Genomic DNA, 27,420 nt, shown 5'->3' with positions numbered 1-27,420 from the left:
ATTATCCTATCTGGACATGTAATAGGCAGATATGAAACCAGTGGCCTTCAGCATTTTTTAAAAATATTTCTTTTTTAGTTGTAGTTGGACACAATACATTTGTTTATTTTTATGTGGTGCTGGGGATTGAACCCAGGGCCTTTCCTATGCAAGGCGCGTGCTCTACCACTGAGGCACAACCCTAGCCACACATTTTTTTTGTTTTTTAAAGCTAGGAAATTATTTCATTAAATAAAATCTTTTCCAGAAACCCAGTGCGTTAAAACAAAAGAAAACTAGAGAAAGGAGCCACAGGGATGAGTGTCTCAGGTATCTTCACAAAAATATTCTGGAGCTCCCTAGATCCCTGATTTTAAAAAAGGTCAATAGGTCCTTAATCAAAAAATGTATAAGAACTGCTGGTCTGCAGGTGTTGTAAGTTATATAACTAGTTATCTAATAATGTTTAATAGGTAGATTATTTTCATTGTGATGCAATAATTTTGTTAGTCCTATAAGGCTATTTGGTATTGATAAAATTCTTCTTCGAAAGCAGTTTAAACAAACTACTGAATTTTTCCTAGGGCAATTAAGGATATTTTAGGAGTACTAGGGAGATTACTTTCATCAGTGGTGTTTTAAACATTGGTCTCAGTCTTAGGAGACCCCCAAGTTCTTCAGTGGCCACAATGGTGCTGGATTTTGGGAACATAGCAGATGGTCCTTGCCGAGAAAATCAGTCTACAAAGACTGGAATGATCCCTATCTTTCAAATGCATAGACATTAATGTCTAGTCACGAGGCCGAAGAATAATGAGAAAGGCCATGATATCACCAGAGATACAATAACAAGTGCTATTAAGTGGATAAAAAGAGATAGAAATGTATGTTTGAATTCTGAGGAATTCAAAATAACTCCTCTATGGAAGCCCAATGAACTCAGAAGCTGTCAGAGATAGAATTCAAAGAAGTGAGTATAGTAATAAGTGACCAGAAATGGGAACTGCAACAGAGAGGTTGAAATAGTACAGACAAAATCCAACAGAAATCCTGGAGCTGAAAAATACAGTGACTGAAAGGACCAGTGCCATAGAGAGCACATTCAGGAGAGCTGGTAAAGCTGAAGAAAGGACCTAGGAACTTGAAGAGACTTATGTGAAAATATACATGGGAGGAGAGAGAAAGAGAAAAGTTATGAAGAATGCTTTTGGGATTTATGGGGTAGCACCCAAAGAGCAAGTGTTGAAGTCATTGGCATTCAAGAGGGAGAAGAAGAATACACAAGAGTATGGGCTGGGATTGTGGCTCAGTGATAGAGTGCTTGCATGGCTCGTGTGGGGCACTGGGTTCAATTCTGAGCACCACATATAAATAAATAAATTATAAAATAAAGGTCCATTGACAACTAAAAAAATATTAAAAAAATAAAAAATTTAGAAAGCTTATTTAAATAAATGATAGCATAAAACTTTCCAAACCTGTAAAAAGATATAAATATCAAGGTATAAGAAGAAAAAATCTGCATTCATATCGAATCCTAATAAAGCTACCCCTACACATTATATTTAACCCATCAAATATCAAAGGCAAAGACAGGATCTTGAAATCTTAAAAGAAAAGGAGCAAATAGTATATCATGTAGTTATAATATGACCAGGAGCAGATTTCTCAGCAGAAACTTCACAGTCCATGAGCGAGTGGAATGATAGATTAAAAGTGCCAAAGTTTAAAAAAAGACCTGAACTGTACTTGAGACCAAGTTGAACTAACCGATGTGAATAGAACATTCCCTCTAGTAGCTGCAGAATATATATTTTTCTCAGTTGCATATGGGACATTATCTGGCATAGATAATATGGGAAGTTTCTAAAAAAGTCTTAACAATATAAGAATACTGAAATTATCTCAGGCATCTTTTCTAACCATCACAATATAAAAGTAGACATTAGTAACGAGAATTTTGGAAACTATGGGGTGGGGCTGTAGCTCAGAGGCAGAGCGCTTGCCTAGCATGCATGAGGCACTGAGTTTGATCCTCAGCATCACATAACAAATAAATAAAATAAAGGCATTTTGTCTATGTAGAACTACAAAAAAAAAGAACATTGGATATTAGAAGTGTTTGGAAATTAAAGATTATTCTCTTGTACAATGAGAGGTTCAATAAAAATATTAAAAGGGAAATAAAAAGTTACTGAGAAAAATGAAAATGGAAACATTGCATGCCCAAACCCAATGAATATGGCAAGAAGAGTTCTAAAATGGAGGTTTATGCATGAAATAACTATATCAACCCGGTGTTTCATCTAAGGAACCAGAAAAATAAGAAAATACTGAGCCCAGAGTAAGTAGAGGAAAGAAAATAATAAAGATCAGAGAAAGGAAAAAAAAAAAAAAAGAAAAAAACAGAAACTAGAAATATAATTCAAAAATCAACAAAAGTAACAACTTGTTTTTGAAAAGAGAAACAAAATTGACAAAATAACTCCTATGGCGGAGCCCAGTGAAGTTCAGAAGACGACAGAGAAAGAATTCAAAGAAGTGAGTATAGTAACAAGAGAAGAGAAAAGTGACTAGAGGAAAAAAGTCTGAACTCAGTAAATATCAGATATGAAGGAGACATTACAACTGACAGTACAGACATGCAAAGCATAATAAAGGACATCATGAGCCATTATGTGCCAACAGGTGGATAACGCAGAAGATATGAATAAACCCCTTGACACAAAAATATACAGGTGCATATTTGTATTTAAATGCCTTTTGTTGCAGGAAAGTTTAAGGGGCAAATGAAGAGAAATGAAACTGACTTTGTAAGATTTGCTTTTGTATAATAGACACAGCAGTCCTGACACTTACATGTATTTTTCGAATATATTTTCTTTTTTTTTTTCCTTGAAAACAACCTGTAAACAGCACCCAGTCCTGTGTTTGGCATTCATGCTGTTTCCATCAGTCCAACCAGCGTGTTCCTGACCTGGAAAAACGATGACACTGCAGCTTCTGAGTACACGTATGCAGTAAAGAATAAGAGGGACAACGAATGGAGGATGATTGTAACAAATGAAACAGAGTGTATCATCACAGGCTTAAGTCCAGGAACTTCATATGAATTCTCCATCACTCCAGGAATAGCCAATGAGACGTGGGGAAGTCCCATGTCCCAAACTGTCACAACAGGTGAGCTCTGTGGCTCCCAGGGGTGATGATGGACTGTTTCTTCTCATTCTGTCTCTAGACCCCTGTCCATTCAGGTTGCCAGTTGTGACAAGATGGGTGTGCATTTGCTAGAGGAGGAGAACAGGGTCTGTGTTGTGTCAAGCCTAGGAGTTCAGCTGGCCAGACCCTTCAGTATTAAGCTTCTGCGTGTTTCAGGGAGTTTTAACTATTTCTACCTGTTTTGATTTCAAAAACAATTTTTTTTGGGTGTTATTGGTTCATGCCTACTTTTTGCCGAGACGTAAGGAGTGGAGACTGCTTTAGAAGTATATTTTGATGATGTCAGTCTTTATGAGCCTTTGAATAATTTATTTATTTAGTTCTAATTAGTTATATGAGACAGTGGAATGCACTTTTGGCCCATCATACATAAATGGAGTATAATTTCCCATTCGTCAGGTTGGACATGATGTAGAATCACACTGGTTGTGTAGTCATATATGTACATAGGGTAATAATGCCCGATCCTTTCTACTATCCTTCCTTCCCTCTCCCCTCCCTTCACTCTCCTCTACCTAATGTAAAGTGAGTCTATTCTTCCCCAATGCCCCACCCTTATTGTGCATTAGCATCTGCATATGAGAGAAAACATTTGGCCTTTGAGTTTTTAGGGTTGGCTTATGTTGCTTAGCATGATATTCTCCAGTTTCATTCATTTACCTGCAAATTATGGAATTTGGTATCCTCTGGAAATCAATGCTGTGTTTCTATTCCCAAGAGTTTCTTTTGTGTGGGAGAGTTTGGTATGCATTGTAGAAAACATGTGTGTTTCAAATGTCAGAAGAGCCTGATGACATTTAGACTTTAGATCATATTAGGCAGTTTATATCATGGCATAGCTTGGATATCAGTACCCTAAGTCTCTTGTTATAGCCGGAAGTTTAGCTCTTTTCCTTTTATTTTTTAAGGTGAAAGTAACCAAAAAAATTAAAAAGTATTTGACAAGTGACCATTTTTTTTTTTTTTTTTTTAATGTACGAAGGGAGAAGAGGATCTTTGTTGGTTTGCTGGATGTTGAGGCTGGTGTATGACTCATTGACTGGTGTAGTCTTTGGAAACGTGGCCTTTGGGTTACACAACTTGGTATTATGTAATAGGCAGATATCAAATCAGTGGCCTTCAGCATTTTTTTTAAAAATATTTCTTTTTATTTAGTTGTAGTTGGACACAATACGTTTGTTTATTTTTATGTGATGCTGGGGATTGAACCCAGGGCCTTTCCTATGCTCGGCGCGCACACTATCACAGAGCCACAACCCTAGCCACGCATTTCTTTGTTTTTTAAAGCTAGGAAATTATTAAATTAAACAAAATCTTTTCCAGAAACCCAATGCGTTAAAACAAAAGAAAACTAGAGAAAGGAGCCACAGGGATGAGTGTCTCAGGTATCTTTACAAAAATATTCTGGAGCTCCCTAGATCCCTGATTTTAAAAAAGTAAATAGGTCCTTAATCAAAAAATGTATAAGAACTGCTGGTCTGCAGGTGTTGTAAGTTATATAACTAGTTATCTAATAATGTTTAATAGGTAGATTATTTTCATTGTGATGCAATAATTTTGTTAGTCCTATAAGGCTACTTGGTATTGATAAAATTCTTCTTCGAAAGCAGTTTAAACAAACTACTGAATTGTTCCTAGGGCAAGATAGGGAAATTTTAGGAGTTCCTAGGAAGATAATGTTTATCAGTTGTGTTATGGTCTCAGACTTAGGAGACCCCCATGTGCCTCAGTGGCCATAGTGGTGCTGTTTTTTGGGAGCATAGCAGAAGGTCCGTGCCGAGAAAATCAGTCTAGAAAGACTGGAATGATTCCTATCTTTCAAATGCATAGACATTAATGTCTAGTCAGGAGGGTTAAGAATAATGAGAAAGGCCATGATATCATCAGAGATACAATAACAAGTGCTATTAACTGGATAAAAAGTGCTGGAAATGTATGTTTGAATTCTGAGGAATTCAAAATAACTCCTCTATGGAAGCCCAATGAACTCAGAAGCCGTCAGAGATAGAATTCAAAGAAGTGAGTGTAGTCATAAGTGACCAGAAATGGGAACTGTAACAGAGAGGTTGAAATAGTACAGACAAAATCCAACAGAAATCCTGGAGCTGAAAAATACAGTGACTGAAAGGACCAGTGCCATAGAGAGCACCTTCAGGAGAGCTGATAAAGCTGAAGAAAGGATCTAGGACCTTGAAGAGACTTATGTGAAAATATACATGGGAGGAGAGAGAAAGAGAAAAGTTATGAAGAATGCTTTTGGGATTTATGGGGTAGCACCCAAAGAGCAAGTGTTGAAGTCATTGGCATTCAAGAGGGAGAAGAAGAATACACAAGAGTATGGGCTGGGATTGTGGCTCAGTGATAGAGTGCTTGCATGGCTTTTGTGGGGCACTGGGTTCAATTCTGAGCACCACATATAAATAAATAAATTAAATTATAAAATAAAGGTCCATTGACAACTAAAAAATATTAAAAAAATAAAAATTTAGAAAGCTTATTTAAGTAAATGATAGCATAAAACTTTCCAAACCTGGAAAAAGATATAAATATCAAGGTATAGGAAGAAAAATCTCCATTCATATCGACTCCTAATAAAGCTACCCCTACACATTATAATTAATCCATCAAATATCAAAGGCAAAGACAGGATCTTGAAATCTTAAAAGAAAAGTCGCAAATAATATATCATGTAGTTATAATATGACCAGGAGCAGATTTCTCAGCAGAAACTTCACAGTCCATGAGCGAGTGGAATGATAGATTAAAAGTGCCAAAATTAAAAAAAAAAAAACCTGAGCTGTACTTGAGACCAAGTTGACCTAACAGATGTGAATAGAACACTCCCTCTAGTAGCTGCAGAATATCCATTTTTCTCAGTTCTAATGTGACATTATCTGGCATAGATCATATGGGAAGTCACTAAAGAAGTCTTAAGAATATAAGAATACTGAAATTATCTCAGGCATCTTTTCTAACCATCACAATATAAAAGTAGACATTAGTAACAAGAATTTTGGAAACTATTGGGGCTGTAGCTCAGTGGCAGAGCGCTTGCCTAGCATGTATGAGGCACTGAGTTTGATCCTCAGCATCACATAAAAAAATAAACAAATAAAATAAAGGCATTCTGTCTATGTAGAAATACCCCCCCCACACACACACACACACAAATACGAAAGAACTTTGGAAATGAGAAGTGTATGGAAACCAAACATTATTCTCTTGTACAATCAGTGGTTCAATAAAAATATTAAAAGGGAAATAAAAAGTTACTGAGAAAAATGAAAATGGAAACACTGCATGCCCAAACCCAATGGATATGGCAAGAAGAGTTCAAAAATGGAGGTTTATGCATCAAATAACTATATCAAATAAGAAGAAAGATCTTAACCCGGTGTTTCATCTAAGGAACCAGAAAAATAAGAAAATACTGAGCCCAGAGTTAGTAGACGAAAGAAAATAATAAAGATCAGAGAAAGGAAAAAAAAATAGAAAAAAAACAGAAAGTAGAAATATAATTGAAATATTCACAAAAACAAAAACTTGTTTTGAAAAGGGAAACAAAATTGACAAAATAACTCCTATGGCGGATCCCCGTGAACTTCAGAAGACGACAGAGAAAGAATTCAAAGAAGTAAGTATAGTAACAATTGACCAGAAAAGTGACTAGAGAAAAAAAGACTGAACTCAATAAATATCAGATATGAAGGAGACATTACAACTGACAGTACAGACATGCAAAGCATAATAAGAGACATCATGAGCCATTATGTGCCAACAGGTGGATAACGCAGAAGATATGAATAAACCCCTTGACACAAAAATATACAGGTGCATATTTGTATTTAAATGCCTTTTGATGCAGGAAAGTTTAAGGGGCAAATGAAGAGAAATGAAACTGACATTGTAAGATTTGCTTTTGTATAGTAGACACAGCAGACCTGCGACTTACATGTATTTTTCGAATGTATTTTCTTTTCTTTTTCCTTGAAAACAACCTATAAACAGCACCCAGTCCTGTGTTTGGCATTGATGCTGTTTCCATCAGTCCAACCAGCGTGGTCCTGACCTGGAAAAACAATGACACAGCTGCTTCTGAGTACACGTATGCAGTAAAGAATGAGAGGGACAACAAGTGGAGGATGATTGTAACAAATGAAACAGAGTGTACCATCACAGGATTAAGTCCAGGAACTTCATATGAATTCTCCATCACTCCAGGAATAGCCAATGAGACGTGGGGAAGTCCCATGTCCAAAACTGTCACAACAGGTGAGCTCTGTGGCTCCCAGGGGTGATGACGGACTGTTTCTTCTCATTCTGTCTCTAGACCCCTGTCCATTCAGGTTGCCAGTTGTGACAAGATGGGTGTGCATTTGCTAGAGGAGGAGAACAGGGTCTGTGTTGTGTCAAGCCTAGGAGTTCAGCTGGCCAGACCCTTCAGTATTACGCTTCTGCGTGTTTCAGGGAGTTTTAACTATTTCTACCTGTTTTGATTTCAAAAAAAAATTTTTTTTGGGTGTTATTGGTTCATGCCTACTTTTTGCCGAGACGTAAGGAGTGGAGACTGCTTTAGAAGTATATTTTGATGATGTCAGTCTTTATGAGCCTTTGAATAATTTATTTATTTAGTTCTCATTAGTTATATGAGACAGTAGAATGCACTTTTGGCCCATCATACATAAATGGAGTATAATTTCCCATTCGTCAGGTTGGACATGATGTAGAATCACACTGGTTGTGTAGTCATATATGTACATAGGGTAATAATGCCCGATCCTTTCTACTATCCTTCCTTCCCTCTCCCCTCCCTTCACTCTCCTCTACCTAATGTAAAGTAAGTCTATTCTTCCCGAATGCCCCACCCTTATTGTGCATTAGCATCTGCATATGAGAGAAAACATTTGGCCTTTGAGTTTTTGGGGTTGGCTTATGTTGCTTAGCATGATATTCTCCAGTTCGATTCATTTACCTGCAAATTATGGAATTTGGTATACTCAGAAAATCCATACTGTGTTTCTATTCCCAGGAGTTTCTTTTATGTTGGAGAGTTTGGTATGCATTGTAGAAAACATGTGTGTTTCAAATGACAGAAGAGCCTGATGACATTTAGACTTTAGATCATATTAGGCAGTTTAGATTATGGTGTAGCTTGGATATCAGTACCCTAAGTCTCTTGTTATAGCTGGAAGTTTAGCTCTTTTCCTTTTTTTTAAGGTGAAAGTAACCAAAAAAAAAAAAAAAAAAATTAAAAAGTATTTGACAAATGAGTAGATTTTTTTTTTTCCAGGTAAGAAGGTAGAACAGGATCTTTGTTGGTTTTCTGGATGTTGAGGCTGGTGTGTGACTCACTGGCTGGTGAAGTCTTTGGAAACCCGGCCTTTGGGGTACACAATTTGATATTATCCTATCTGGACATGTAATAGGCAGATATGAAACCAGTGGCCTTCAGCATTTTTTAAAAATATTTCTTTTTTAGTTGTAGTTGGACACAATACATTTGTTTATTTTTATGTGGTGCTGGGGATTGAACCCAGGGCCTTTCCTATGCAAGGCGCGTGCTCTACCACTGAGGCACAACCCTAGGCACACATTTTTTTTTTTGTTTTTGAAAGCTAGGAAATTATTTCATTAAATAAAATCTTTTCCAGAAACCCAATGCGTTAAAACAAAAGAAAACTAGAGAAAGGAGCCACAGGGATGAGTGTCTCAGGTATCTTCACAAAAATATTCTGGAGCTCCCTAGATCCCTGATTTTAAAAAAGGTCAATAGGTCCTTAATCAAAAAATGTATAAGAACTGCTGGTCTGCAGGTGTTGTAAGTTATATAACTAGTTATCTAATAATGTTTAATAGGTAGATTATTTTCATTGTGATGCAATAATTTTGTTAGTCCTATAAGGCTATTTGGTATTGATAAAATTCTTCTTCGAAAGCAGTTTAAACAAACTACTGAATTTTTCCTAGGGCAATTAAGGATATTTTAGGAGTACTAGGGAGATTACTTTCATCAGTGGTGTTTTAAACATTGGTCTCAGTCATAGGAGACCCCCAAGTTCTTCAGTGGCCACAATGGTGCTGGATTTTGGGAACATAGCAGATGGTCCTTGCCGAGAAAATCAGTCTACAAAGACTGGAATGATCCCTATCTTTCAAATGCATAGACATTAATGTCTAGTCACGAGGCCGAAGAATAATGAGAAAGGCCATGATATCACCAGAGATACAATAACAAGTGCTATTAAGTGGATAAAAAGAGATAGAAATGTATGTTTGAATTCTGAGGAATTCAAAATAACTCCTCTATGGAAGCCCAATGAACTCAGAAGCCGTCAGAGATAGAATTCAAAGAAGTGAGTATAGTAATAAGTGACCAGAAATGGGAACTGCAACAGAGAGGTTGAAATAGTACAGACAAAATCCAACAGAAATCCTGGAGCTGAAAAATACAGTGACTGAAAGGACCAGTGCCATAGAGAGCACCATCGGGAGAGCTGGTAAAGCTGAAGAAAGGATCTAGGACCTTGAAGAGACTTATGTGAAAATATACATGGGAGGAGAGAGAAAGAGAAAAGTTATGAAGAATGCTTTTGGGATTTATGGGGTAGCACCCAAAGAGCAAGTGTTGAAGTCATTGGCATTCAAGAGGGAGAAGAAGAATACACAAGAGTATGGGCTGGGATTGTGGCTCAGTGATAGAGTGCTTGCATGGCTCGTGTGAGGCACTGGGTTCAATTCTGAGCACCACATATAAATAAATAAATTATAAAATAAAGGTCCATTGACAACTAAAAAAATATTAAAAAAATAAAAAATTTAGAAAGCTTATTTAAATAAATGATAGCATAAAACTTTCCAAACCTGTAAAAAGATATAAATATCAAGGTATAAGAAGAAAAAATCTGCATTCATATCGAATCCTAATAAAGCTACCCCTACACATTATAATTAATCCATCAAATATCAAAGGCAAAGACAGGATCTTGAAATCTTAAAAGAAAAGAAGCAAATAGTATATCATGTAGTTATAATATGACCAGGAGCAGATTTCTCAGCAGAAACTTCACAGTCCATGAGCGAGTGGAATGATAGATTAAAAGTGCCAAAGTTTAAAAAAAGACCTGAACTGTACTTGAGACCAAGTTGAACTAACCGATGTGAATAGAACATTCCCTCTAGTAGCTGCAGAATATATATTTTTCTCAGTTGCATATGGGACATTATCTGGCATAGATAATATGGGAAGTTTCTAAAAAAGTCTTAACAATATAAGAATACTGAAATTATCTCAGGCATCTTTTCTAACCATCACAATATAAAAGTAGACATTAGTAACGAGAATTTTGGAAACTATGGGGTGGGGCTGTAGCTCAGAGGCAGAGCGCTTGCCTAGCATGCATGAGGCACTGAGTTTGATCCTCAGCATCACATAACAAATAAATAAAATAAAGGCATTTTGTCTATGTAGAACTACAAAAAAAAAGGACATTGGAAATTAGTAGTGTTTGGAAATTAAAGATTATTCTCTTGTACAATGAGAGGTTCAATAAAAATATTAAAAGGGAAATAAAAAGTTACTGAGAAAAATGAAAATGGAAACATTGCATGCCCAAACCCAATGAATATGGCAAGAAGAGTTCTAAAATGGAGGTTTATGCATGAAATAACTATATCAACCCGGTGTTTCATCTAAGGAACCAGAAAAATAAGAAAATACTGAGCCCAGAGTAAGTAGAGGAAAGAAAATAATAAAGATCAGAGAAAGGAAAAAAAAAAAAAGAAAAAAACAGAAACTAGAAATATAATTCAAAAATCAACAAAAGTAACAACTTGTTTTTGAAAAGAGAAACAAAATTGACAAAATAACTCCTATGGCGGAGCCCAGTGAAGTTCAGAAGACGACAGAGAAAGAATTCAAAGAAGTGAGTATAGTAACAAGAGAAGAGAAAAGTGACTAGAGGAAAAAAGTCTGAACTCAGTAAATATCAGATATGAAGGAGACATTACAACTGACAGTACAGACATGCAAAGCATAATAAAGGACATCATGAGCCATTATGTGCCAACAGGTGGATAACGCAGAAGATATGAATAAACCCCTTGACACAAAAATATACAGGTGCATATTTGTATTTAAATGCCTTTTGTTGCAGGAAAGTTTAAGGGGCAAATGAAGAGAAATGAAACTGACTTTGTAAGATTTGCTTTTGTATAATAGACACAGCAGTCCTGACACTTACATGTATTTTTCGAATATATTTTCTTTTTTTTTTTTTTCCTTGAAAACAACCTGTAAACAGCACCCAGTCCTGTGTTTGGCATTCATGCTGTTTCCATCAGTCCAACCAGCGTGTTCCTGACCTGGAAAAACGATGACACTGCAGCTTCTGAGTACACGTATGCAGTAAAGAATAAGAGGGACAACGAATGGAGGATGATTGTAACAAATGAAACAGAGTGTATCATCACAGGCTTAAGTCCAGGAACTTCATATGAATTCTCCATCACTCCAGGAATAGCCAATGAGACGTGGGGAAGTCCCATGTCCCAAACTGTCACAACAGGTGAGCTCTGTGGCTCCCAGGGGTGATGATGGACTGTTTCTTCTCATTCTGTCTCTAGACCCCTGTCCATTCAGGTTGCCAGTTGTGACAAGATGGGTGTGCATTTGCTAGAGGAGGAGAACAGGGTCTGTGTTGTGTCAAGCCTAGGAGTTCAGCTGGCCAGACCCTTCAGTATTAAGCTTCTGCGTGTTTCAGGGAGTTTTAACTATTTCTACCTGTTTTGATTTCAAAAACAATTTTTTTTGGGTGTTATTGGTTCATGCCTACTTTTTGCCGAGACGTAAGGAGTGGAGACTGCTTTAGAAGTATATTTTGATGATGTCAGTCTTTATGAGCCTTTGAATAATTTATTTATTTAGTTCTAATTAGTTATATGAGACAGTGGAATGCACTTTTGGCCCATCATACATAAATGGAGTATAATTTCCCATTCGTCAGGTTGGACATGATGTAGAATCACACTGGTTGTGTAGTCATATATGTACATAGGGTAATAATGCCCGATCCTTTCTACTATCCTTCCTTCCCTCTCCCCTCCCTTCACTCTCCTCTACCTAATGTAAAGTGAGTCTATTCTTCCCCAATGCCCCACCCTTATTGTGCATTAGCATCTGCATATGAGAGAAAACATTTGGCCTTTGAGTTTTTAGGGTTGGCTTATGTTGCTTAGCATGATATTCTCCAATTTCATTCATTTACCTGCAAATTATGGAATTTGGTATCCTCTGGAAATCAATGCTGTGTTTCTATTCCCAAGAGTTTCTTTTGTGTGGGAGAGTTTGGTATGCATTGTAGAAAACATGTGTGTTTCAAATGTCAGAAGAGCCTGATGACATTTAGACTTTAGATCATATTAGGCAGTTTATATCATGGCATAGCTTGGATATCAGTACCCTAAGTCTCTTGTTATAGCCGGAAGTTTAGCTCTTTTCCTTTTATTTTTTAAGGTGAAAGTAACCAAAAAAATTAAAAAGTATTTGACAAGTGACCATTTTTTTTTTTTTTTTTTTTTTTTTTAATGTACGAAGGGAGAAGAGGATCTTTGTTGGTTTGCTGGATGTTGAGGCTGGTGTATGACTCATTGGCTGGTGTAGTCTTTGGAAACGTGGCCTTTGGGTTACACAACTTGGTATTATGTAATAGGCAGATATCAAATCAGTGGCCTTCAGCATTTTTTTAAAAATATTTCTTTTTATTTAGTTGTAGTTGGACACAATACGTTTGTTTATTTTTATGTGATGCTGGGGATTGAACCCAGGGCCTTTCCTATGCTCGGCGCGCACACTATCACAGAGCCACAACCCTAGCCACGCATTTCTTTGTTTTTTAAAGCTAGGAAATTATTAAATTAAACAAAATCTTTTCCAGAAACCCAATGCGTTAAAACAAAAGAAAACTAGAGAAAGGAGCGACAGGGATGAGTGTCTCAGGTATCTTTACAAAAATATTCTGGAGCTCCCTAGATCCCTGATTTTAAAAAAGGTCAATAGGTCCTTAATCAAAAAATGTATAAGAACTGCTGGTCTGCAGGTGTTGTAAGTTATATAACTAGTTATCTAATAATGTTTAATAGGTAGATTATTTTCATTGTGATGCAATAATTTTGTTAGTCCTATAAGGCTACTTGGTATTGATAAAATTCTTCTTCGAAAGCAGTTTAAACAAACTACTGAATTGTTCCTAGGGCAAGATAGGGAAATTTTAGGAGTTCCTAGGAAGATAATGTTTATCAGTTGTGTTATGGTCTCAGACTTAGGAGACCCCCATGTGCCTCAGTGGCCATAGTGGTGCTGTTTTTTGGGAGCATAGCAGAAGGTCCGTGCCGAGAAAATCAGTCTAGAAAGACTGGAATGATTCCTATCTTTCAAATGCATAGACATTAATGTCTAGTCAGGAGGGTTAAGAATAATGAGAAAGGCCATGATATCATCAGAGATACAATAACAAGTGCTATTAACTGGATAAAAAGTGCTGGAAATGTATGTTTGAATTCTGAGGAATTCAAAATAACTCCTCTATGGAAGCCCAATGAACTCAGAAGCCGTCAGAGATAGAATTCAAAGAAGTGAGTGTAGTCATAAGTGACCAGAAATGGGAACTGTAACAGAGAGGTTGAAATAGTACAGACAAAATCCAACAGAAATCCTGGAGCTGAAAAATACAGTGACTGAAAGGACCAGTGCCATAGAGAGCACCTTCAGGAGAGCTGATAAAGCTGAAGAAAGGATCTAGGACCTTGAAGAGACTTATGTGAAAATATACATGGGAGGAGAGAGAAAGAGAAAAGTTATGAAGAATGCTTTTGGGATTTATGGGGTAGCACCCAAAGAGCAAGTGTTGAAGTCATTGGCATTCAAGAGGGAGAAGAAGAATACACAAGAGTATGGGCTGGGATTGTGGCTCAGTGATAGAGTGCTTGCATGGCTTTTGTGGGGCACTGGGTTCAATTCTGAGCACCACATATAAATAAATAAATTAAATTATAAAATAAAGGTCCATTGACAACTAAAAAATATTAAAAAAATAAAAATTTAGAAAGCTTATTTAAGTAAATGATAGCATAAAACTTTCCAAACCTGGAAAAAGATATAAATATCAAGGTATAGGAAGAAAAATCTCCATTCATATCGACTCCTAATAAAGCTACCCCTACACATTATAATTAATCCATCAAATATCAAAGGCAAAGATAGGATCTTGAAATCTTAAAAGAAAAGTCGCAAATAATATATCATGTAGTTATAATATGACCAGGAGCAGATTTCTCAGCAGAAACTTCACAGTCCATGAGCGAGTGGAATGATAGATTAAAAGTGCCAAAATTAAAAAAAAAAAAACCTGAGCTGTACTTGAGACCAAGTTGACCTAACAGATGTGAATAGAACACTCCCTCTAGTAGCTGCAGAATATCCATTTTTCTCAGTTCTAATGTGACATTATCTGGCATAGATCATATGGGAAGTCACTAAAGAAGTCTTAAGAATATAAGAATACTGAAATTATCTCAGGCATCTTTTCTAACCATCACAATATAAAAGTAGACATTAGTAACAAGAATTTTGGAAACTATTGGGGCTGTAGCTCAGTGGCAGAGCGCTTGCCTAGCATGTATGAGGCACTGAGTTTGATCCTCAGCATCACATAAAAAAATAAACAAATAAAATAAAGGCATTCTGTCTATGTAGAAATACCCCCCCCCCACACACACACAAATACAAAAGAACTTTGGAAATGAGAAGTGTATGGAAACCAAACATTATTCTCTTGTACAATCAGTGGTTCAATAAAAATATTAAAAGGGAAATAAAAAGTTACTGAGAAAAATGAAAATGGAAACACTGCATGCCCAAACCCAATGGATATGGCAAGAAGAGTTCAAAAATGGAGGTTTATGCATCAAATAACTATATCAAATAAGAAGAAAGATCTTAACCCGGTGTTTCATCTAAGGAACCAGAAAAATAAGAAAATACTGAGCCCAGAGTTAGTAGACGAAAGAAAATAATAAAGATCAGAGAAAGGAAAAAAAAATAGAAAAAAAACAGAAAGTAGAAATATAATTGAAATATTCACAAAAACAAAAACTTGTTTTGAAAAGGGAAACAAAATTGACAAAATAACTCCTATGGCGGATCCCCGTGAACTTCAGAAGACGACAGAGAAAGAATTCAAAGAAGTAAGTATAGTAACAATTGACCAGAAAAGTGACTAGAGAAAAAAAGACTGAACTCAATAAATATCAGATATGAAGGAGACATTACAACTGACAGTACAGACATGCAAAGCATAATAAGAGACATCATGAGCCATTATGTGCCAACAGGTGGATAACGCAGAAGATATGAATAAACCCCTTGACACAAAAATATACAGGTGCATATTTGTATTTAAATGCCTTTTGATGCAGGAAAGTTTAAGGGGCAAATGAAGAGAAATGAAACTGACATTGTAAGATTTGCTTTTGTATAGTAGACACAGCAGACCTGCGACTTACATGTATTTTTCGAATGTATTTTCTTTTCTTTTTCCTTGAAAACAACCTATAAACAGCACCCAGTCCTGTGTTTGGCATTGATGCTGTTTCCATCAGTCCAACCAGCGTGGTCCTGACCTGGAAAAACAATGACACAGCTGCTTCTGAGTACACGTATGCAGTAAAGAATGAGAGGGACAACAAGTGGAGGATGATTGTAACAAATGAAACAGAGTGTACCATCACAGGATTAAGTCCAGGAACTTCATATGAATTCTCCATCACTCCAGGAATAGCCATTGAGACGTGGGGAAGTCCCATGTCCAAAACTGTCACAACAGGTGAGCTCTGTGGCTCCCAGGGGTGATGACGGACTGTTTCTTCTCATTCTGTCTCTAGACCCCTGTCCATTCAGGTTGCCAGTTGTGACAAGATGGGTGTGCATTTGCTAGAGGAGGAGAACAGGGTCTGTGTTGTGTCAAGCCTAGGAGTTCAGCTGGCCAGACCCTTCAGTATTAAGCTTCTGCGTGTTTCAGGGAGTTTTAACTATTTCTACCTGTTTTGATTTCAAAAAAAAATTTTTTTTGGGTGTTATTGGTTCATGCCTACTTTTTGCCGAGACGTAAGGAGTGGAGACTGCTTTAGAAGTATATTTTGATGATGTCAGTCTTTATGAGCCTTTGAATAATTTATTTATTTAGTTCTCATTAGTTATATGAGACAGTAGAATGCACTTTTGGCCCATCATACATAAATGGAGTATAATTTCCCATTCGTCAGGTTGGACATGATGTAGAATCACACTGGTTGTGTAGTCATATATGTACATAGGGTAATAATGCCCGATCCTTTCTACTATCCTTCCTTCCCTCTCCCCTCCCTTCACTCTCCTCTACCTAATGTAAAGTGAGTCTATTCTTCCCCAATGCCCCACCCTTATTGTGCATTAGTATCTGCATATGAGAGAAAACATTTGGCCTTTGAGTTTTTAGGGTTGGCTTATGTTGCTTAGCATGATATTCTCCAGTTTCATTCATTTACCTGCAAATTATGGAATTTGGTATCCTCTGGAAATCAATGCTGTGTTTCTATTCCCAAGAGTTTCTTTTGTGTGGGAGAGTTTGGTATGCATTGTAGAAAACATGTGTGTTTCAAATGTCAGAAGAGCCTGATGACATTTAGACTTTAGATCATATTAGGCAGTTTAGATTATGGCGTAGCTTGGATATCAGTACCCTAAGTCTCTTGTTATAGCTGGAAGTTTAGCTCTTGTCCTTTTTTTTTTTTTTTCTTAAGCTGAATGTAACCAAAAAAAATTAAAAAGTATTTGACAAATGAGTAGGTTTTTTTTTTTTTCCAGGTAAGATGGGAGAAGAGGATCTTTGTTGGTTTTCTGGATGTTGAGGCTGGTGTGTGACTCATTGGCTGGTGAAGTCTTTGGAAACCCGTCCTTTGGGTTACACAACTTGATATCATCCTATCTGGACATGTAATAGGCAAATATCAAACCAGTGTCTTTCAGCATTTTTTAAAAAGATTTCTTTTTAAGTTGTAGTTGGACACAATACGTTTGTTTATTTTTATGTGGTGCTGGGGATTGAACCCAGTGTCTTTCCTATGCTGGGCGCATTCTCTATCACTGAGCCACAACCTGAGCTATACATTTTTTTGTTTTTTAAAGCTAGGAAATAATTTTATTAAAGAAAATCTTTCCCAGAAACCCAATTCGTTAAAACAAAAGAAAACTAGAGAAAGGAGCCACAGGGATGAGTGTCTCGGGTATCTTCACAAAAGTATTCTGGAGCTCCCTAGATCCCTGATTTTAAAGAAGGTAAACAGGTCCTTAATCTAAAAAAGTATAAGAACTGCTGGTCTGTAGGTTTTGTAAGTTATATAACTAGTTACCTAATAACGTTGAATAGGTAGATTATTTTCATTGTGATGCAATAATTTTGTTAGTTCTGTAAGGCTATTTGGTATTGATAAAAATCTTGTTCGAAAGCAGTTTAAATAAACTACTGAATTGTTCCTAGGGCAATTAGGGAAATTTTAGGAGTTCCTAGGGAGATTATGTTCATTAGTGGTGTTTTAAAAATTGGTCTCAGTCTTAGGAGACCCCCAATTGCTTCAGTGGCCACAGTGGTGCTGGTTTTTGGGAACATATCAGATGGTCCTTGCAGATAAAACCAGTCTACAAAGACTGGAATGATCCCTATCTTTCAAATGTGTAGACATTAATGTCTAGTCAGGAGGACTAAGAATAATGAGAAAGGCCATGATATCACCAGAGATACAATAACAAGTGCTATTAACTGGATAAAAAGAGATAGAGATGTATGTTTGAATTCTGAGGAATTCAAAATAACTCCTCTAGGTTAGCCCAGTGACCTTTAGAAGACGATAGAGATAGAATTCAAAGAAGTGAGTATAGTAATAAGTGACCAGAAATGGAACTGTAACATAGAGTTTGAAATAGTACAGACAAAATCAAACGGAAATCCTGGAGCTGAGAAATACAGTGACTGAAAGGACCAGTGCCATAGAGAGCACCATCAGCCGAGCTGATAAAGCTGAAGAAAGGTTCTAGGAACTTGAAGAGACTTATGTGAAAATATACATGGGAGGAGAGAGAAAGAAAAGTTATGAAGAATGCTTTTGGGATTTATGGGATAGCACCCAAAGAGCAAGTGTTGAAGTCATTGGCATTCAAGAGGGAGAAGAAGAATACACAAGAGTATGGGCTGGGATTGTGGCTCAGTGATAGAGTGCTTGCATGGCTCATGTGAGGCACTGGGTTCAATTCTGAGCACCACATATAAATAAATAAATTATAAAATAAAGGTCCATTGACAACTAAAAAATATTAAATAATCAAAAATTTAGAAAGCTTATTTAAATAAATGATAGCATAAAACTTTCCAAACCTGGAAAAAGATATAAATATCAAGGTATAAAAAGAAAAATCTCCATTCATATCGAATCCTAATAAAGGTACCCCTACACACAATTAATCCATCAAATATCAAAGGCAAAGACAGGATCTTGAAATCTTAAAAGAAAAGAAGCAAATAGTATATCATGTAGTTATAATATGACCAGGAGCAGATTTCTCAGCAGAAACTTCACAGTCCATGAGCGAGTGGAATGATAGATTAAAAGTGCCAAAGTTTAAAAAAAGACCTGAACTGTACTTGAGACCAAATTGAACTAACCGATGTGAATAGAACATTCCCTCTAGTAGCTGCAGAATATACATTTTTCTCAGTTGCATATGGGACATTATCTGGAACAGATCAAATGGGAGGTTACTAAAAAAGTCTTCAATGTAAGAATACTGAAATTATCTCAGGCATCTTTTCTAACCATCAAAATATAAAAGTAGACATTAGTATGAAGAACTTTGGAAACTAAGGGGTGGGGCTGTAGCTCAGTGGCAGAGCACTTGCCTAGCATGCATGAGGCACTGAGATTGATCCTCAGCATCACATAAAAAAATAAACAAATAAAATACAGGCATTTTTCTATGTAGAAATACCACACACCCACACACAAAGAACTTTGGAAACTTTAGAAGTGTATGCAAACTAAACATTATTCTCTTGTACAATCAGAGGTTCAACAAAAATATTAAAAGGGAAATTAAAAAATTACTGAGAAAAATGACAGTGGAAGCATCACATGCCCAAACCTATGGGATATGGCAAGAAGAGTTCAACGAGGGAGGTTTATGCATCAAATAACTATATCAAAAAAGAAGAAAGATCTCAACTCGGTGTTTCACCTAAGGAACCAGAAAAATAAGAAAATACTGAGCCCAGAGTTAGTAGAGGAAAGAAAATAATAAAGATCAGAGAAAGGAATTAAAAAAAACCCTGAAACTAAAAATATAATTCAAAAATCAACAAAAAGAAAAACTTGTTTTTGAAAAGAGAAACAAAATTGACAAAATAACTCCTCTAGGGGAGCCCAGTGAACTTCAGAAGATGACAGAGAAAGAATTCAAAGAAGTGAGTATAGTAATAAGTGACCAGGAAATTGCCTAGAGAAAAAATGATTGAGGACTTACTAAATATCAGAAATGAAGGGGACATTACAACTGACACTACAGACATGCAAAGCATAATAAGAGACATCATGAGCCATTATGTGCCAATAGGTTGGATAACGCAGAATATATGAATAAATTCCTTGACACATAAATCTACCAAGATTGAAGTGTGAAGAGAGAAAATCTAAACAGAACACCAGTGAATAAGGAAACTTAATCAGTGATAAAATATTTCCCATTAAAAGAAAGGTCCAGGACCTGATGGCCTCACTGTGGAATTCTATGAACTATTTATAAAAGAATTAATATCTATTTATCTAAATTTTTATTTCCAAAACAATCAAAGAGGGGAGAATATTTTAAAAAATGTTTTTACGAGGACATCATTTTACCTGATACAGAAACTAGACAAGGACAGCAAGAAGAAGACTTCGAGCTAGGATCCCCAGGGAACCCAGGTGCAGAAATCCTTAACCCAATGCTGGAAGCTGGATTCAAGAGTACAGTTAAAAGACCATTCAACTGTGATGAAGTGGGATTCATTCCAGGGAGGCAAAGATGGTGCAGTGGTGTTACCCGGATATCTCATATCGACAGGCTGAAGGATGATAGCAAACGTAGGAAATAGAGTTTGAAACAAACAAAGAAACAAAAATCCCATTTCTTTCTTTTCTGAACTATTGAAACTTATGAATCTGTTTCCCAGACCTTCCCAGATTCCCCTGAATGAGTGAAGGAAATTTCTTTCTCCTTGAAAATGGTGCCCTAGCACAGTGTGGGGGAGACGACTGGTTCCCAGAGGGTGCTGCTGTTCTTGCTCCCTCTGCCCCTGCAGCTGTTCTTGTTTTCTCACGATCCTCCTCACCATCATCATCTGAATGGAAACGGCAGCACCCCAGTGACCATCTGCCAAAACTGCTTCTCTGATACTGGCATTTATTGCTTTAGAAAGAGGAAACTTCATGTCATGAAACTTTTTGAATCGTGGTCCCTGAGATGATTCCTGCTCATTCCATTTTCCTTACTCTTTATCACCTCTCCTGCTCTTTTTCACTGATTGGATAAATATTCTCACCTCCTATGAACCAGATGAGGTGACTTCTCCATGCTCATGTCAAGATGGTGTCACTTGGAAATTCTCTGCTCATTTGGGGTCAGTTAGAAGCTCCTTGAGAATAAAGGCCACATCATCTGTGTTTTATGTGGTTTCTGGTCATTACTCCTTAATGTTGAATTTCATTAAGATGCACACATGTAATGATGTTACCAACCATGACGGCTTCCGTTAGTTTATGATTTTGTACATCTGCAATTTTATAGATGGTGAAAGTAATGTTGCGTAGATGAGATGACTTTGAGCAGATTACAAGGCTAGTGAATAGCAGGATGGCGTGTTAGCCCAGAGTTCTAAATGTCCAAGTCTGGTGTCTTGTTCCTCATGTTATGGTGGCCAGTACTAATCATTTGCATTTGATGGTGTGTTAGGCCTGTCAACAGGGGAACCAGAGAGTGAGTGTATCAAGGGACAGATTGCAGGTGACGCTGCTAACAGGTAGAGCAGGTCTTTAAGTTCAGATTGGGATTCCAAGAGCTGCTCTTACGTTTGAGCTTCCTTGTGATGTCAAGGGTTTGGCAAAATGGTTACCACATGCTTCTACATCCTATGCCATCTCTCTACATGCAGAGTGTTCTGAGAACTGGGAGAGATTCATTTTGCCTCTTACATCTGTTTTTGTATCTGCTGCTAGACAGAGTTAACCCTGAGTTCAAGTCACAGACATCAAGGCCAACCTCTATGAGTTTTGCCTCATTCTAAAGCCTCTGTTTGAGGGACACATGCTCATACAGGTGCATATGTGTGTTTAAATGCCTTTTGTTGCAGGAAAGTGTAAGGGGCAAATGAAGAGAAATGAAACTGACATTGTGACATTTGCTTTTGTATAGTAGACACTGCAGACCTGAACTTACATGTATTTTTCTAATGTATTTTTTTTTTTTTCCCTGAAAACAACCTATAAACAGCACCCAGTCCTGTGTTTGGCATTGATGCTGTTTCCATCAGTCCAACCAGTGTGTTCCTAACCTGGAAAAACAATGACTCAGCTGCTTCTGAGTACACGTATGCAGTAAAGAATGAGAGGGACAACAAGTGGAGGATGATTGTTACAAATGAAACAGAATATACCATCACAGGCTTAAGTCCCGGAACTTCATATGAATTCTCCATCAAACCAGGAATAGCCAATGAGACGTGGGGAAGTCCCATGTCCAAAACTGTCACAACAGGTGAGCTCTCTGGCTTCCAGGGGTGATGATGGACTGTTTCTACTCATTCTGTCTCCTAGACCCTGTCCATTCAGGTTGCCAGTTGTGATAAGATGGGTGTGCATTTGCTAGAGGAGGAGAACAGGGTCTGTGTTGTGTCAAGCCTAGGAGTTCAGCTGGCCAGACCCTTCAGTATTAAGCGTCTGCGTGTTTTGGGGGAGTTTTAACTGTTTCTACCTTTTTGTTTAAAAAACAAAACAAAACGTATTTTTTTGGTATTATTGGTTCATGTCTACTTTTTTGCCAAGACTTAAGGTGCAGAGACACTTAAGTATGTTTTGATAATTCCACTCTGTATTAGCTTTTAAATAATTTATTTATTGAGTTCTAATTAGTTATATGTGACAGTAGAATGCACTTTTGACCCATCATACATAAATGGAGTATAATTTCCCATTCTTCAGGTTGGACATGATGTAGAATCACACTGGTTGTGTAGTGATATATGTACATAGGGTAATAATGCCTGATCCTTTCTACTATCCTTCCTTCCCTCTCCCCTCCCTTCACTCTTCTCTACCTAATGTCAAGTAAGTCTATTCTTCCCGAATGCCCCACACTTAATGTGCATTAGCATCTGCATATGAGAGAAAACATTTGGCCTTTGAGTTTTTGGGGTTGGCTTATTTTGTTTAGCATGATATTCTCCAGTTCCATTCATTTACCCGCAAATTATGGAATTTTGTATCCTCAGGAAATCAATGCTGTTTTTCTATTCCCAGGAGTTTCTTTTATGTGGGAGAGTTTGGTATGTATTGTAGAAAACATGTGTGTTTCAAATGACAGAAGAGCCTGATGACATTTAGACTTTAGATAATATTAGGCAGTTTAGATTATGGCGTAGCTTGGATATCAGTACCCTAAGTATCTTGTTATAGCTGAAAGTTTAGCTCTTTTCCTTTTTTTTTTTTAAGCTTAAAGTACCCGAAAAAATTAAAAAGTATTTGACAAATGAGCAGGTTTTTTTTTCCAGGTAAGAAGGGAGAACAGGATCTTTGTTGGTTTTCTAGATGTTGAGGCTGGTGTGTGACTCATTGGCTGGTGAAGTCTTTGGAAACCCGACCTTTTGGTTACACAACTTGATATTATCCTATCAGGTCATGTAATAGGTAGATTTCAAACCAGTGTCCTTCAGCATTTTTTTTTTAATGTTTCTTTTTTAGTTGTAGTTGGACACAGTACTTTTGTTTATTTTTATGTGGTGCTGGGGATTGAACCCAGTGTCTTTCCTATGCTGGGCGCATTCTCTATCACTGAGCCACAACCCGAGCTATACATTTTTTTTGTTTTTTAAAGCTAGGAAATAATTTTATTAAAGAAAATCTTTCCCAGAAACCCAATTCGTTAAAACAAAAGAAAACTAGAGAAAGGAGCCACAGGGATGAGTGTCTTGGGTATCTTCACAAAAGTATTCTGGAGCTCCCCAGATCCCTGATTTTAAAGAAGGTAAATAGGTCCTTAATCCAAAAAAGTATAAGACCTGCTGGTCTGCAGATTTTGTAAGTTATATAACTAGTTACCTAATAACGTTGAATAGGTAGATTATTTTCATTGTGATGTAATGATTTTGTTAGTTCTGTAAGGCTATTACGTATTGATAAAATTCTTCTTCAAAAGCAGTTTAAAAAGACTACTGAATTTTTCCTTGGGCATTAGGGAAATTTTAGGAGTACCTAGGGAAATTACATTCATCAGTGGTCTTTTAAAAATTGGTCTCAGTCTTAGGAGACCCCCAAGCGCTTCCGTGGCCACAGTGGTGCTGGTTTTTGGGAACATATCAGATGGTCCTTGCAGATAAAACCAGTCTACAAAGACTGGAATGATCCCCATCTTTCAACTGCATAGACATTAATGTCTAGTCACGAGGATTAAGAATAATGAGAAAGGCCATGATATCACCAGAGATACAATAACAAGTGCTATTAACTGGATAAAAAGAGATAGAGATGTATGTTTGAATTCTGAGGAATTCAAAATAACTCCTGTAGGGAAGCCCAATAAAGTCAGAAGACGACAGAGATAGAATTCAAAGAAGTGAGTATAGTAATAAGTGACCAGAAATCAGAACTGTAACAGAGTTTGAAATAGTACAGACAAAATCCAACAGAAATCCTGGAGCTGAAAAATACAGTGACTGAAAGGACCAGTGCCTTAGAGAGCACCATCAGCAGAGCTGATAAAGCTGAAGAAAGAATCTAGGAACTTGAAGAGACTTATGTGAAAATATACAGTGGAAAGAGAGAGAAAAAGAAAAGTTATGAAGAATGCTTTTGGGATTTATGGGGTAGCACCCAAAGAGCAAGGGTTGAAGTCATTGGCATTCAAGAGGGATAAGAATACAAAAGAGTATGGGCTGGGGTTGTGGCTCAGTGATAGAGTGCTTGCATGGCTTGTGTGAAGCATTGGGTTCAGTTCTGAGCACCACATAGAAATAAATAAATTAAAAAATAAAGGTCCATTGACAAATAAAAATATTTAAAAAAATAAAAAATTTAGAAAGCTTACTTAAATAAATGATGGCATAAAACTTTCCAAACCTGGAAATAGATATAAATATCAAGATATAGAAAATACAAAAATCTCCATTCATATCGAATTCTAATAATGCTACCCCTACACATTATAATTAATCAATCAAATATAAAAGGCAAAGACAGGATCTTGAAATCTTTAAATTAAAGAAGCAAATAATATATCATGTAGTTATAATATCACCAGAAGCAGATTTCTCAGCAGAAACTTTACAGTCCATGAGTGAGTGGAATGATATATTAAAAGTGCTAAAATTTAAAAAAAAGATCTGAATTGTACTTGAGACCAAGTTGACCTAACTCATATGTATGGAACTTTCCCTCTAGTAGCTGCAGAATATACATTTTTCTCAGTTGCATAAGGGACATTATCTGGCATAGATCATATGGGATGTTACTAAACAAGTCTTAACAATATAAGAATACTGAAATTATCTCAGGCATCTTTTCTAATCATCACAATAAAAGTGGACATTAGTAACAAGAATTTTGGAAACTATGGGGTGGGGTTGTAGTTCAGTGGCAGAGCGCTTGCCTAGCATGCATGAGGCACTGAGTTTGATCCTTAGCATCACATAAAAAATAAATAAAATAAATGCATTTTGTCTATGTAGAACTGCAAAACAAAAGAACTTTGGAAATTAGAAGTGTATGGAAACTAAAGATTATTCTCTTATACAATCCGAGGTTCAATAAAAATATTAAAAGGGAAATTAAAAATTTACTGAGGAAAATCACAGTGGAAACATCACATGCGCAAAGCTATGGGATATGGCAAGAAGAGTTCTACGAGGGAGGTTTATGCATCAAATAACTATATCAAATGAAGAAAGATCTTAACAAGTGTTGCACCTAAGGAACAAGAAAAATAAGAAATACTGAGCCCAGAATTAGTAGAGGAAAGGAAATAATAAAGATCAGAGAAAGAAAAGAAAAAAAAAAAGAAACAAACTAGAAAGATAATTAAAGAATCAAGAAAAGGAAGAGTTTGTTTTTTGAAAAGACAAAATTGACAAACTTTTATCTAGAGAAAAAACGACTGAGGACTTACTAAATATCAGAAATGAAGGGGACATTACAACTGACACTACAGACATGCAAAGCATAATGAGAGACATCATGAGCCATCATGTGCCAATAGGTTGGACAAAGCAGAAGATAGGAATAAATTCGTTGACAGAAAAATCAACCAAGATTGAAGTGTGAAGAGAGAAAATCTAAAGAGATCACCAGTGAATAAGGAAACTGAATCAGTGATAAAACATTTCCCATTAAAAGAAAGGTCCAAGACCTGATGGCCTCACTGTGGAATTCTATGAACTATTTAAAAAAGAATTAATATCAATTTATCTAAAATTTTTCCCCCAAAACATCAAAGAGGAGAGAATATTTTCAAAAACTTTTTTATGAGGACAGCATTCAACCTGATACAGAAACCAGACAAGGACAGCAGCAGCAGCATGAAGCCTTCGAGCCAAGATCCCCAGGGAACCCAGGTGCAGAAATCCTTAACCCAATGCTGGAAGCTGGATTCAAGAGTACAGTTAAAAGACCATTCAACTGTGATGAAGTGGGATTCATTCCAGGGAGGCAAGGATGGTGCAGTGGTGTCTGCCAGTCAGTTACCCTGATATCTCACATGAACAGGCTGAAGGATGATAGCAAATGTAGGATATAGAGTTTGAAACAAACAAACAAACAAACAAACAAACAAACAAGAAACCCATTTCTTTCTTTTCTGAAGTATTGAAACTTATGAATCAGTTTCCCAGACCTTCCCAGATTCCCCTGAATGAGTGACAGAAATTTCTTTCTCCTTGAAAATGGTGCCCTACACAGTGTCAGGGAGACGACTGGTCCCCAAAGAGGGTGCTGCTGTTCTTGCTCCCTCTGCCCCTGCAGCTGTTCTTGTTTTCTCATGATCCTCCTCACCATCATCATCTGAATGTAAATGGCAGCACCCCAGTGATCATCTGCCAACACTGCTTCTCTGACACTGGCAATTGTTTCTTTAGAAAGAGGAAACTTCATGTCATGAAACTTTTTGAATCGTGGTCCCTGAGATGATTCCTGTTTGTTCCATTTTCCCTTCTCTTTATCACGTCTCCTGCCCTTTTGCACTGATTGGATAAATATTCTCACCTCCAATGAGCCAGATGAGGTGACTTCTCCATGCTCATGCCAAGATGGTGTCTCTTGGAAATTCTCTGCTCATTTGGGGTCAGTTAGAAGCTCCTTGAGAATAAAGGCCACATCATCTGTATTTTATATGGTTTCTGGTGGTTACTGCTTAATGTTGAATTTCATTAAGATGCACACATGTTATAATGTTAATAACCATAACAGGTTTCTTTAGTTTATGATTCTGGACTTCTGCAATTTTATAGATGGTGAAAGTGATGTTGGGTAGATGAGATGACTTTGAGCAAATTACAAGGCTAGTGACTAGCAGGATGGCGTCTTAGCCCAGAGTTCTAAATGTCCAAGTCTGGTGTCTTGTTCCTCATGTTATGGTGGCCAGTACTAATCATTTGCATTTGATGGTGTGTTAGGCCTGTCAACAGGGGAACCAGAGAGTGAGTGTTTCAAGGGACAGATTGCAGGTGACGCTGCTAACAGGTAGAGCAGGTCTTTAAGTTCAGATTGGGATTCCAAGAGCTGCTCTTACGTCTGGGCCTCCTTGTGATGTCAAGGTTTGGCAAAATGGTTACCACATGCTTCTGCATCCTATGCCATCTCTCTACATACAGAGTTTCCTGAGAATTGGGAGAGTGACTCATT

The 27,420-nt window shown here is 36.9% G+C and overlaps 1 protein-coding gene across 2 annotated transcripts in view; it reads left to right on the top strand.

Annotated features, from left to right (window-relative positions):
- The window catches only part of Ptprj (protein tyrosine phosphatase receptor type J), a 212,251-nt gene that overhangs the window by 137,616 nt on the left and 47,215 nt on the right, over positions 1–27,420 (top strand). For both annotated transcript variants that reach the window (XM_071616164.1, XM_071616163.1), the window contains 5 exons: positions 2,896–3,159; positions 7,207–7,470; positions 11,499–11,762; positions 15,813–16,076; positions 21,806–22,069. In XM_071616164.1, the coding sequence (XP_071472265.1) occupies positions 2,896–3,159; positions 7,207–7,470; positions 11,499–11,762; positions 15,813–16,076; positions 21,806–22,069 (1,320 nt within the window). The remainder of the gene's footprint in view (positions 1–2,895; positions 3,160–7,206; positions 7,471–11,498; positions 11,763–15,812; positions 16,077–21,805; positions 22,070–27,420) is intronic.

Source organism: Marmota flaviventris, chromosome 9 (genome assembly GCF_047511675.1).
Source record: "Marmota flaviventris isolate mMarFla1 chromosome 9, mMarFla1.hap1, whole genome shotgun sequence".
NCBI classification, from domain to species: domain Eukaryota; kingdom Metazoa; phylum Chordata; class Mammalia; order Rodentia; family Sciuridae; genus Marmota; species Marmota flaviventris.
The sequence above is the reverse complement of the archived record's forward strand: the minus strand, read 5'-3'. Positions and strand labels throughout refer to the sequence as shown.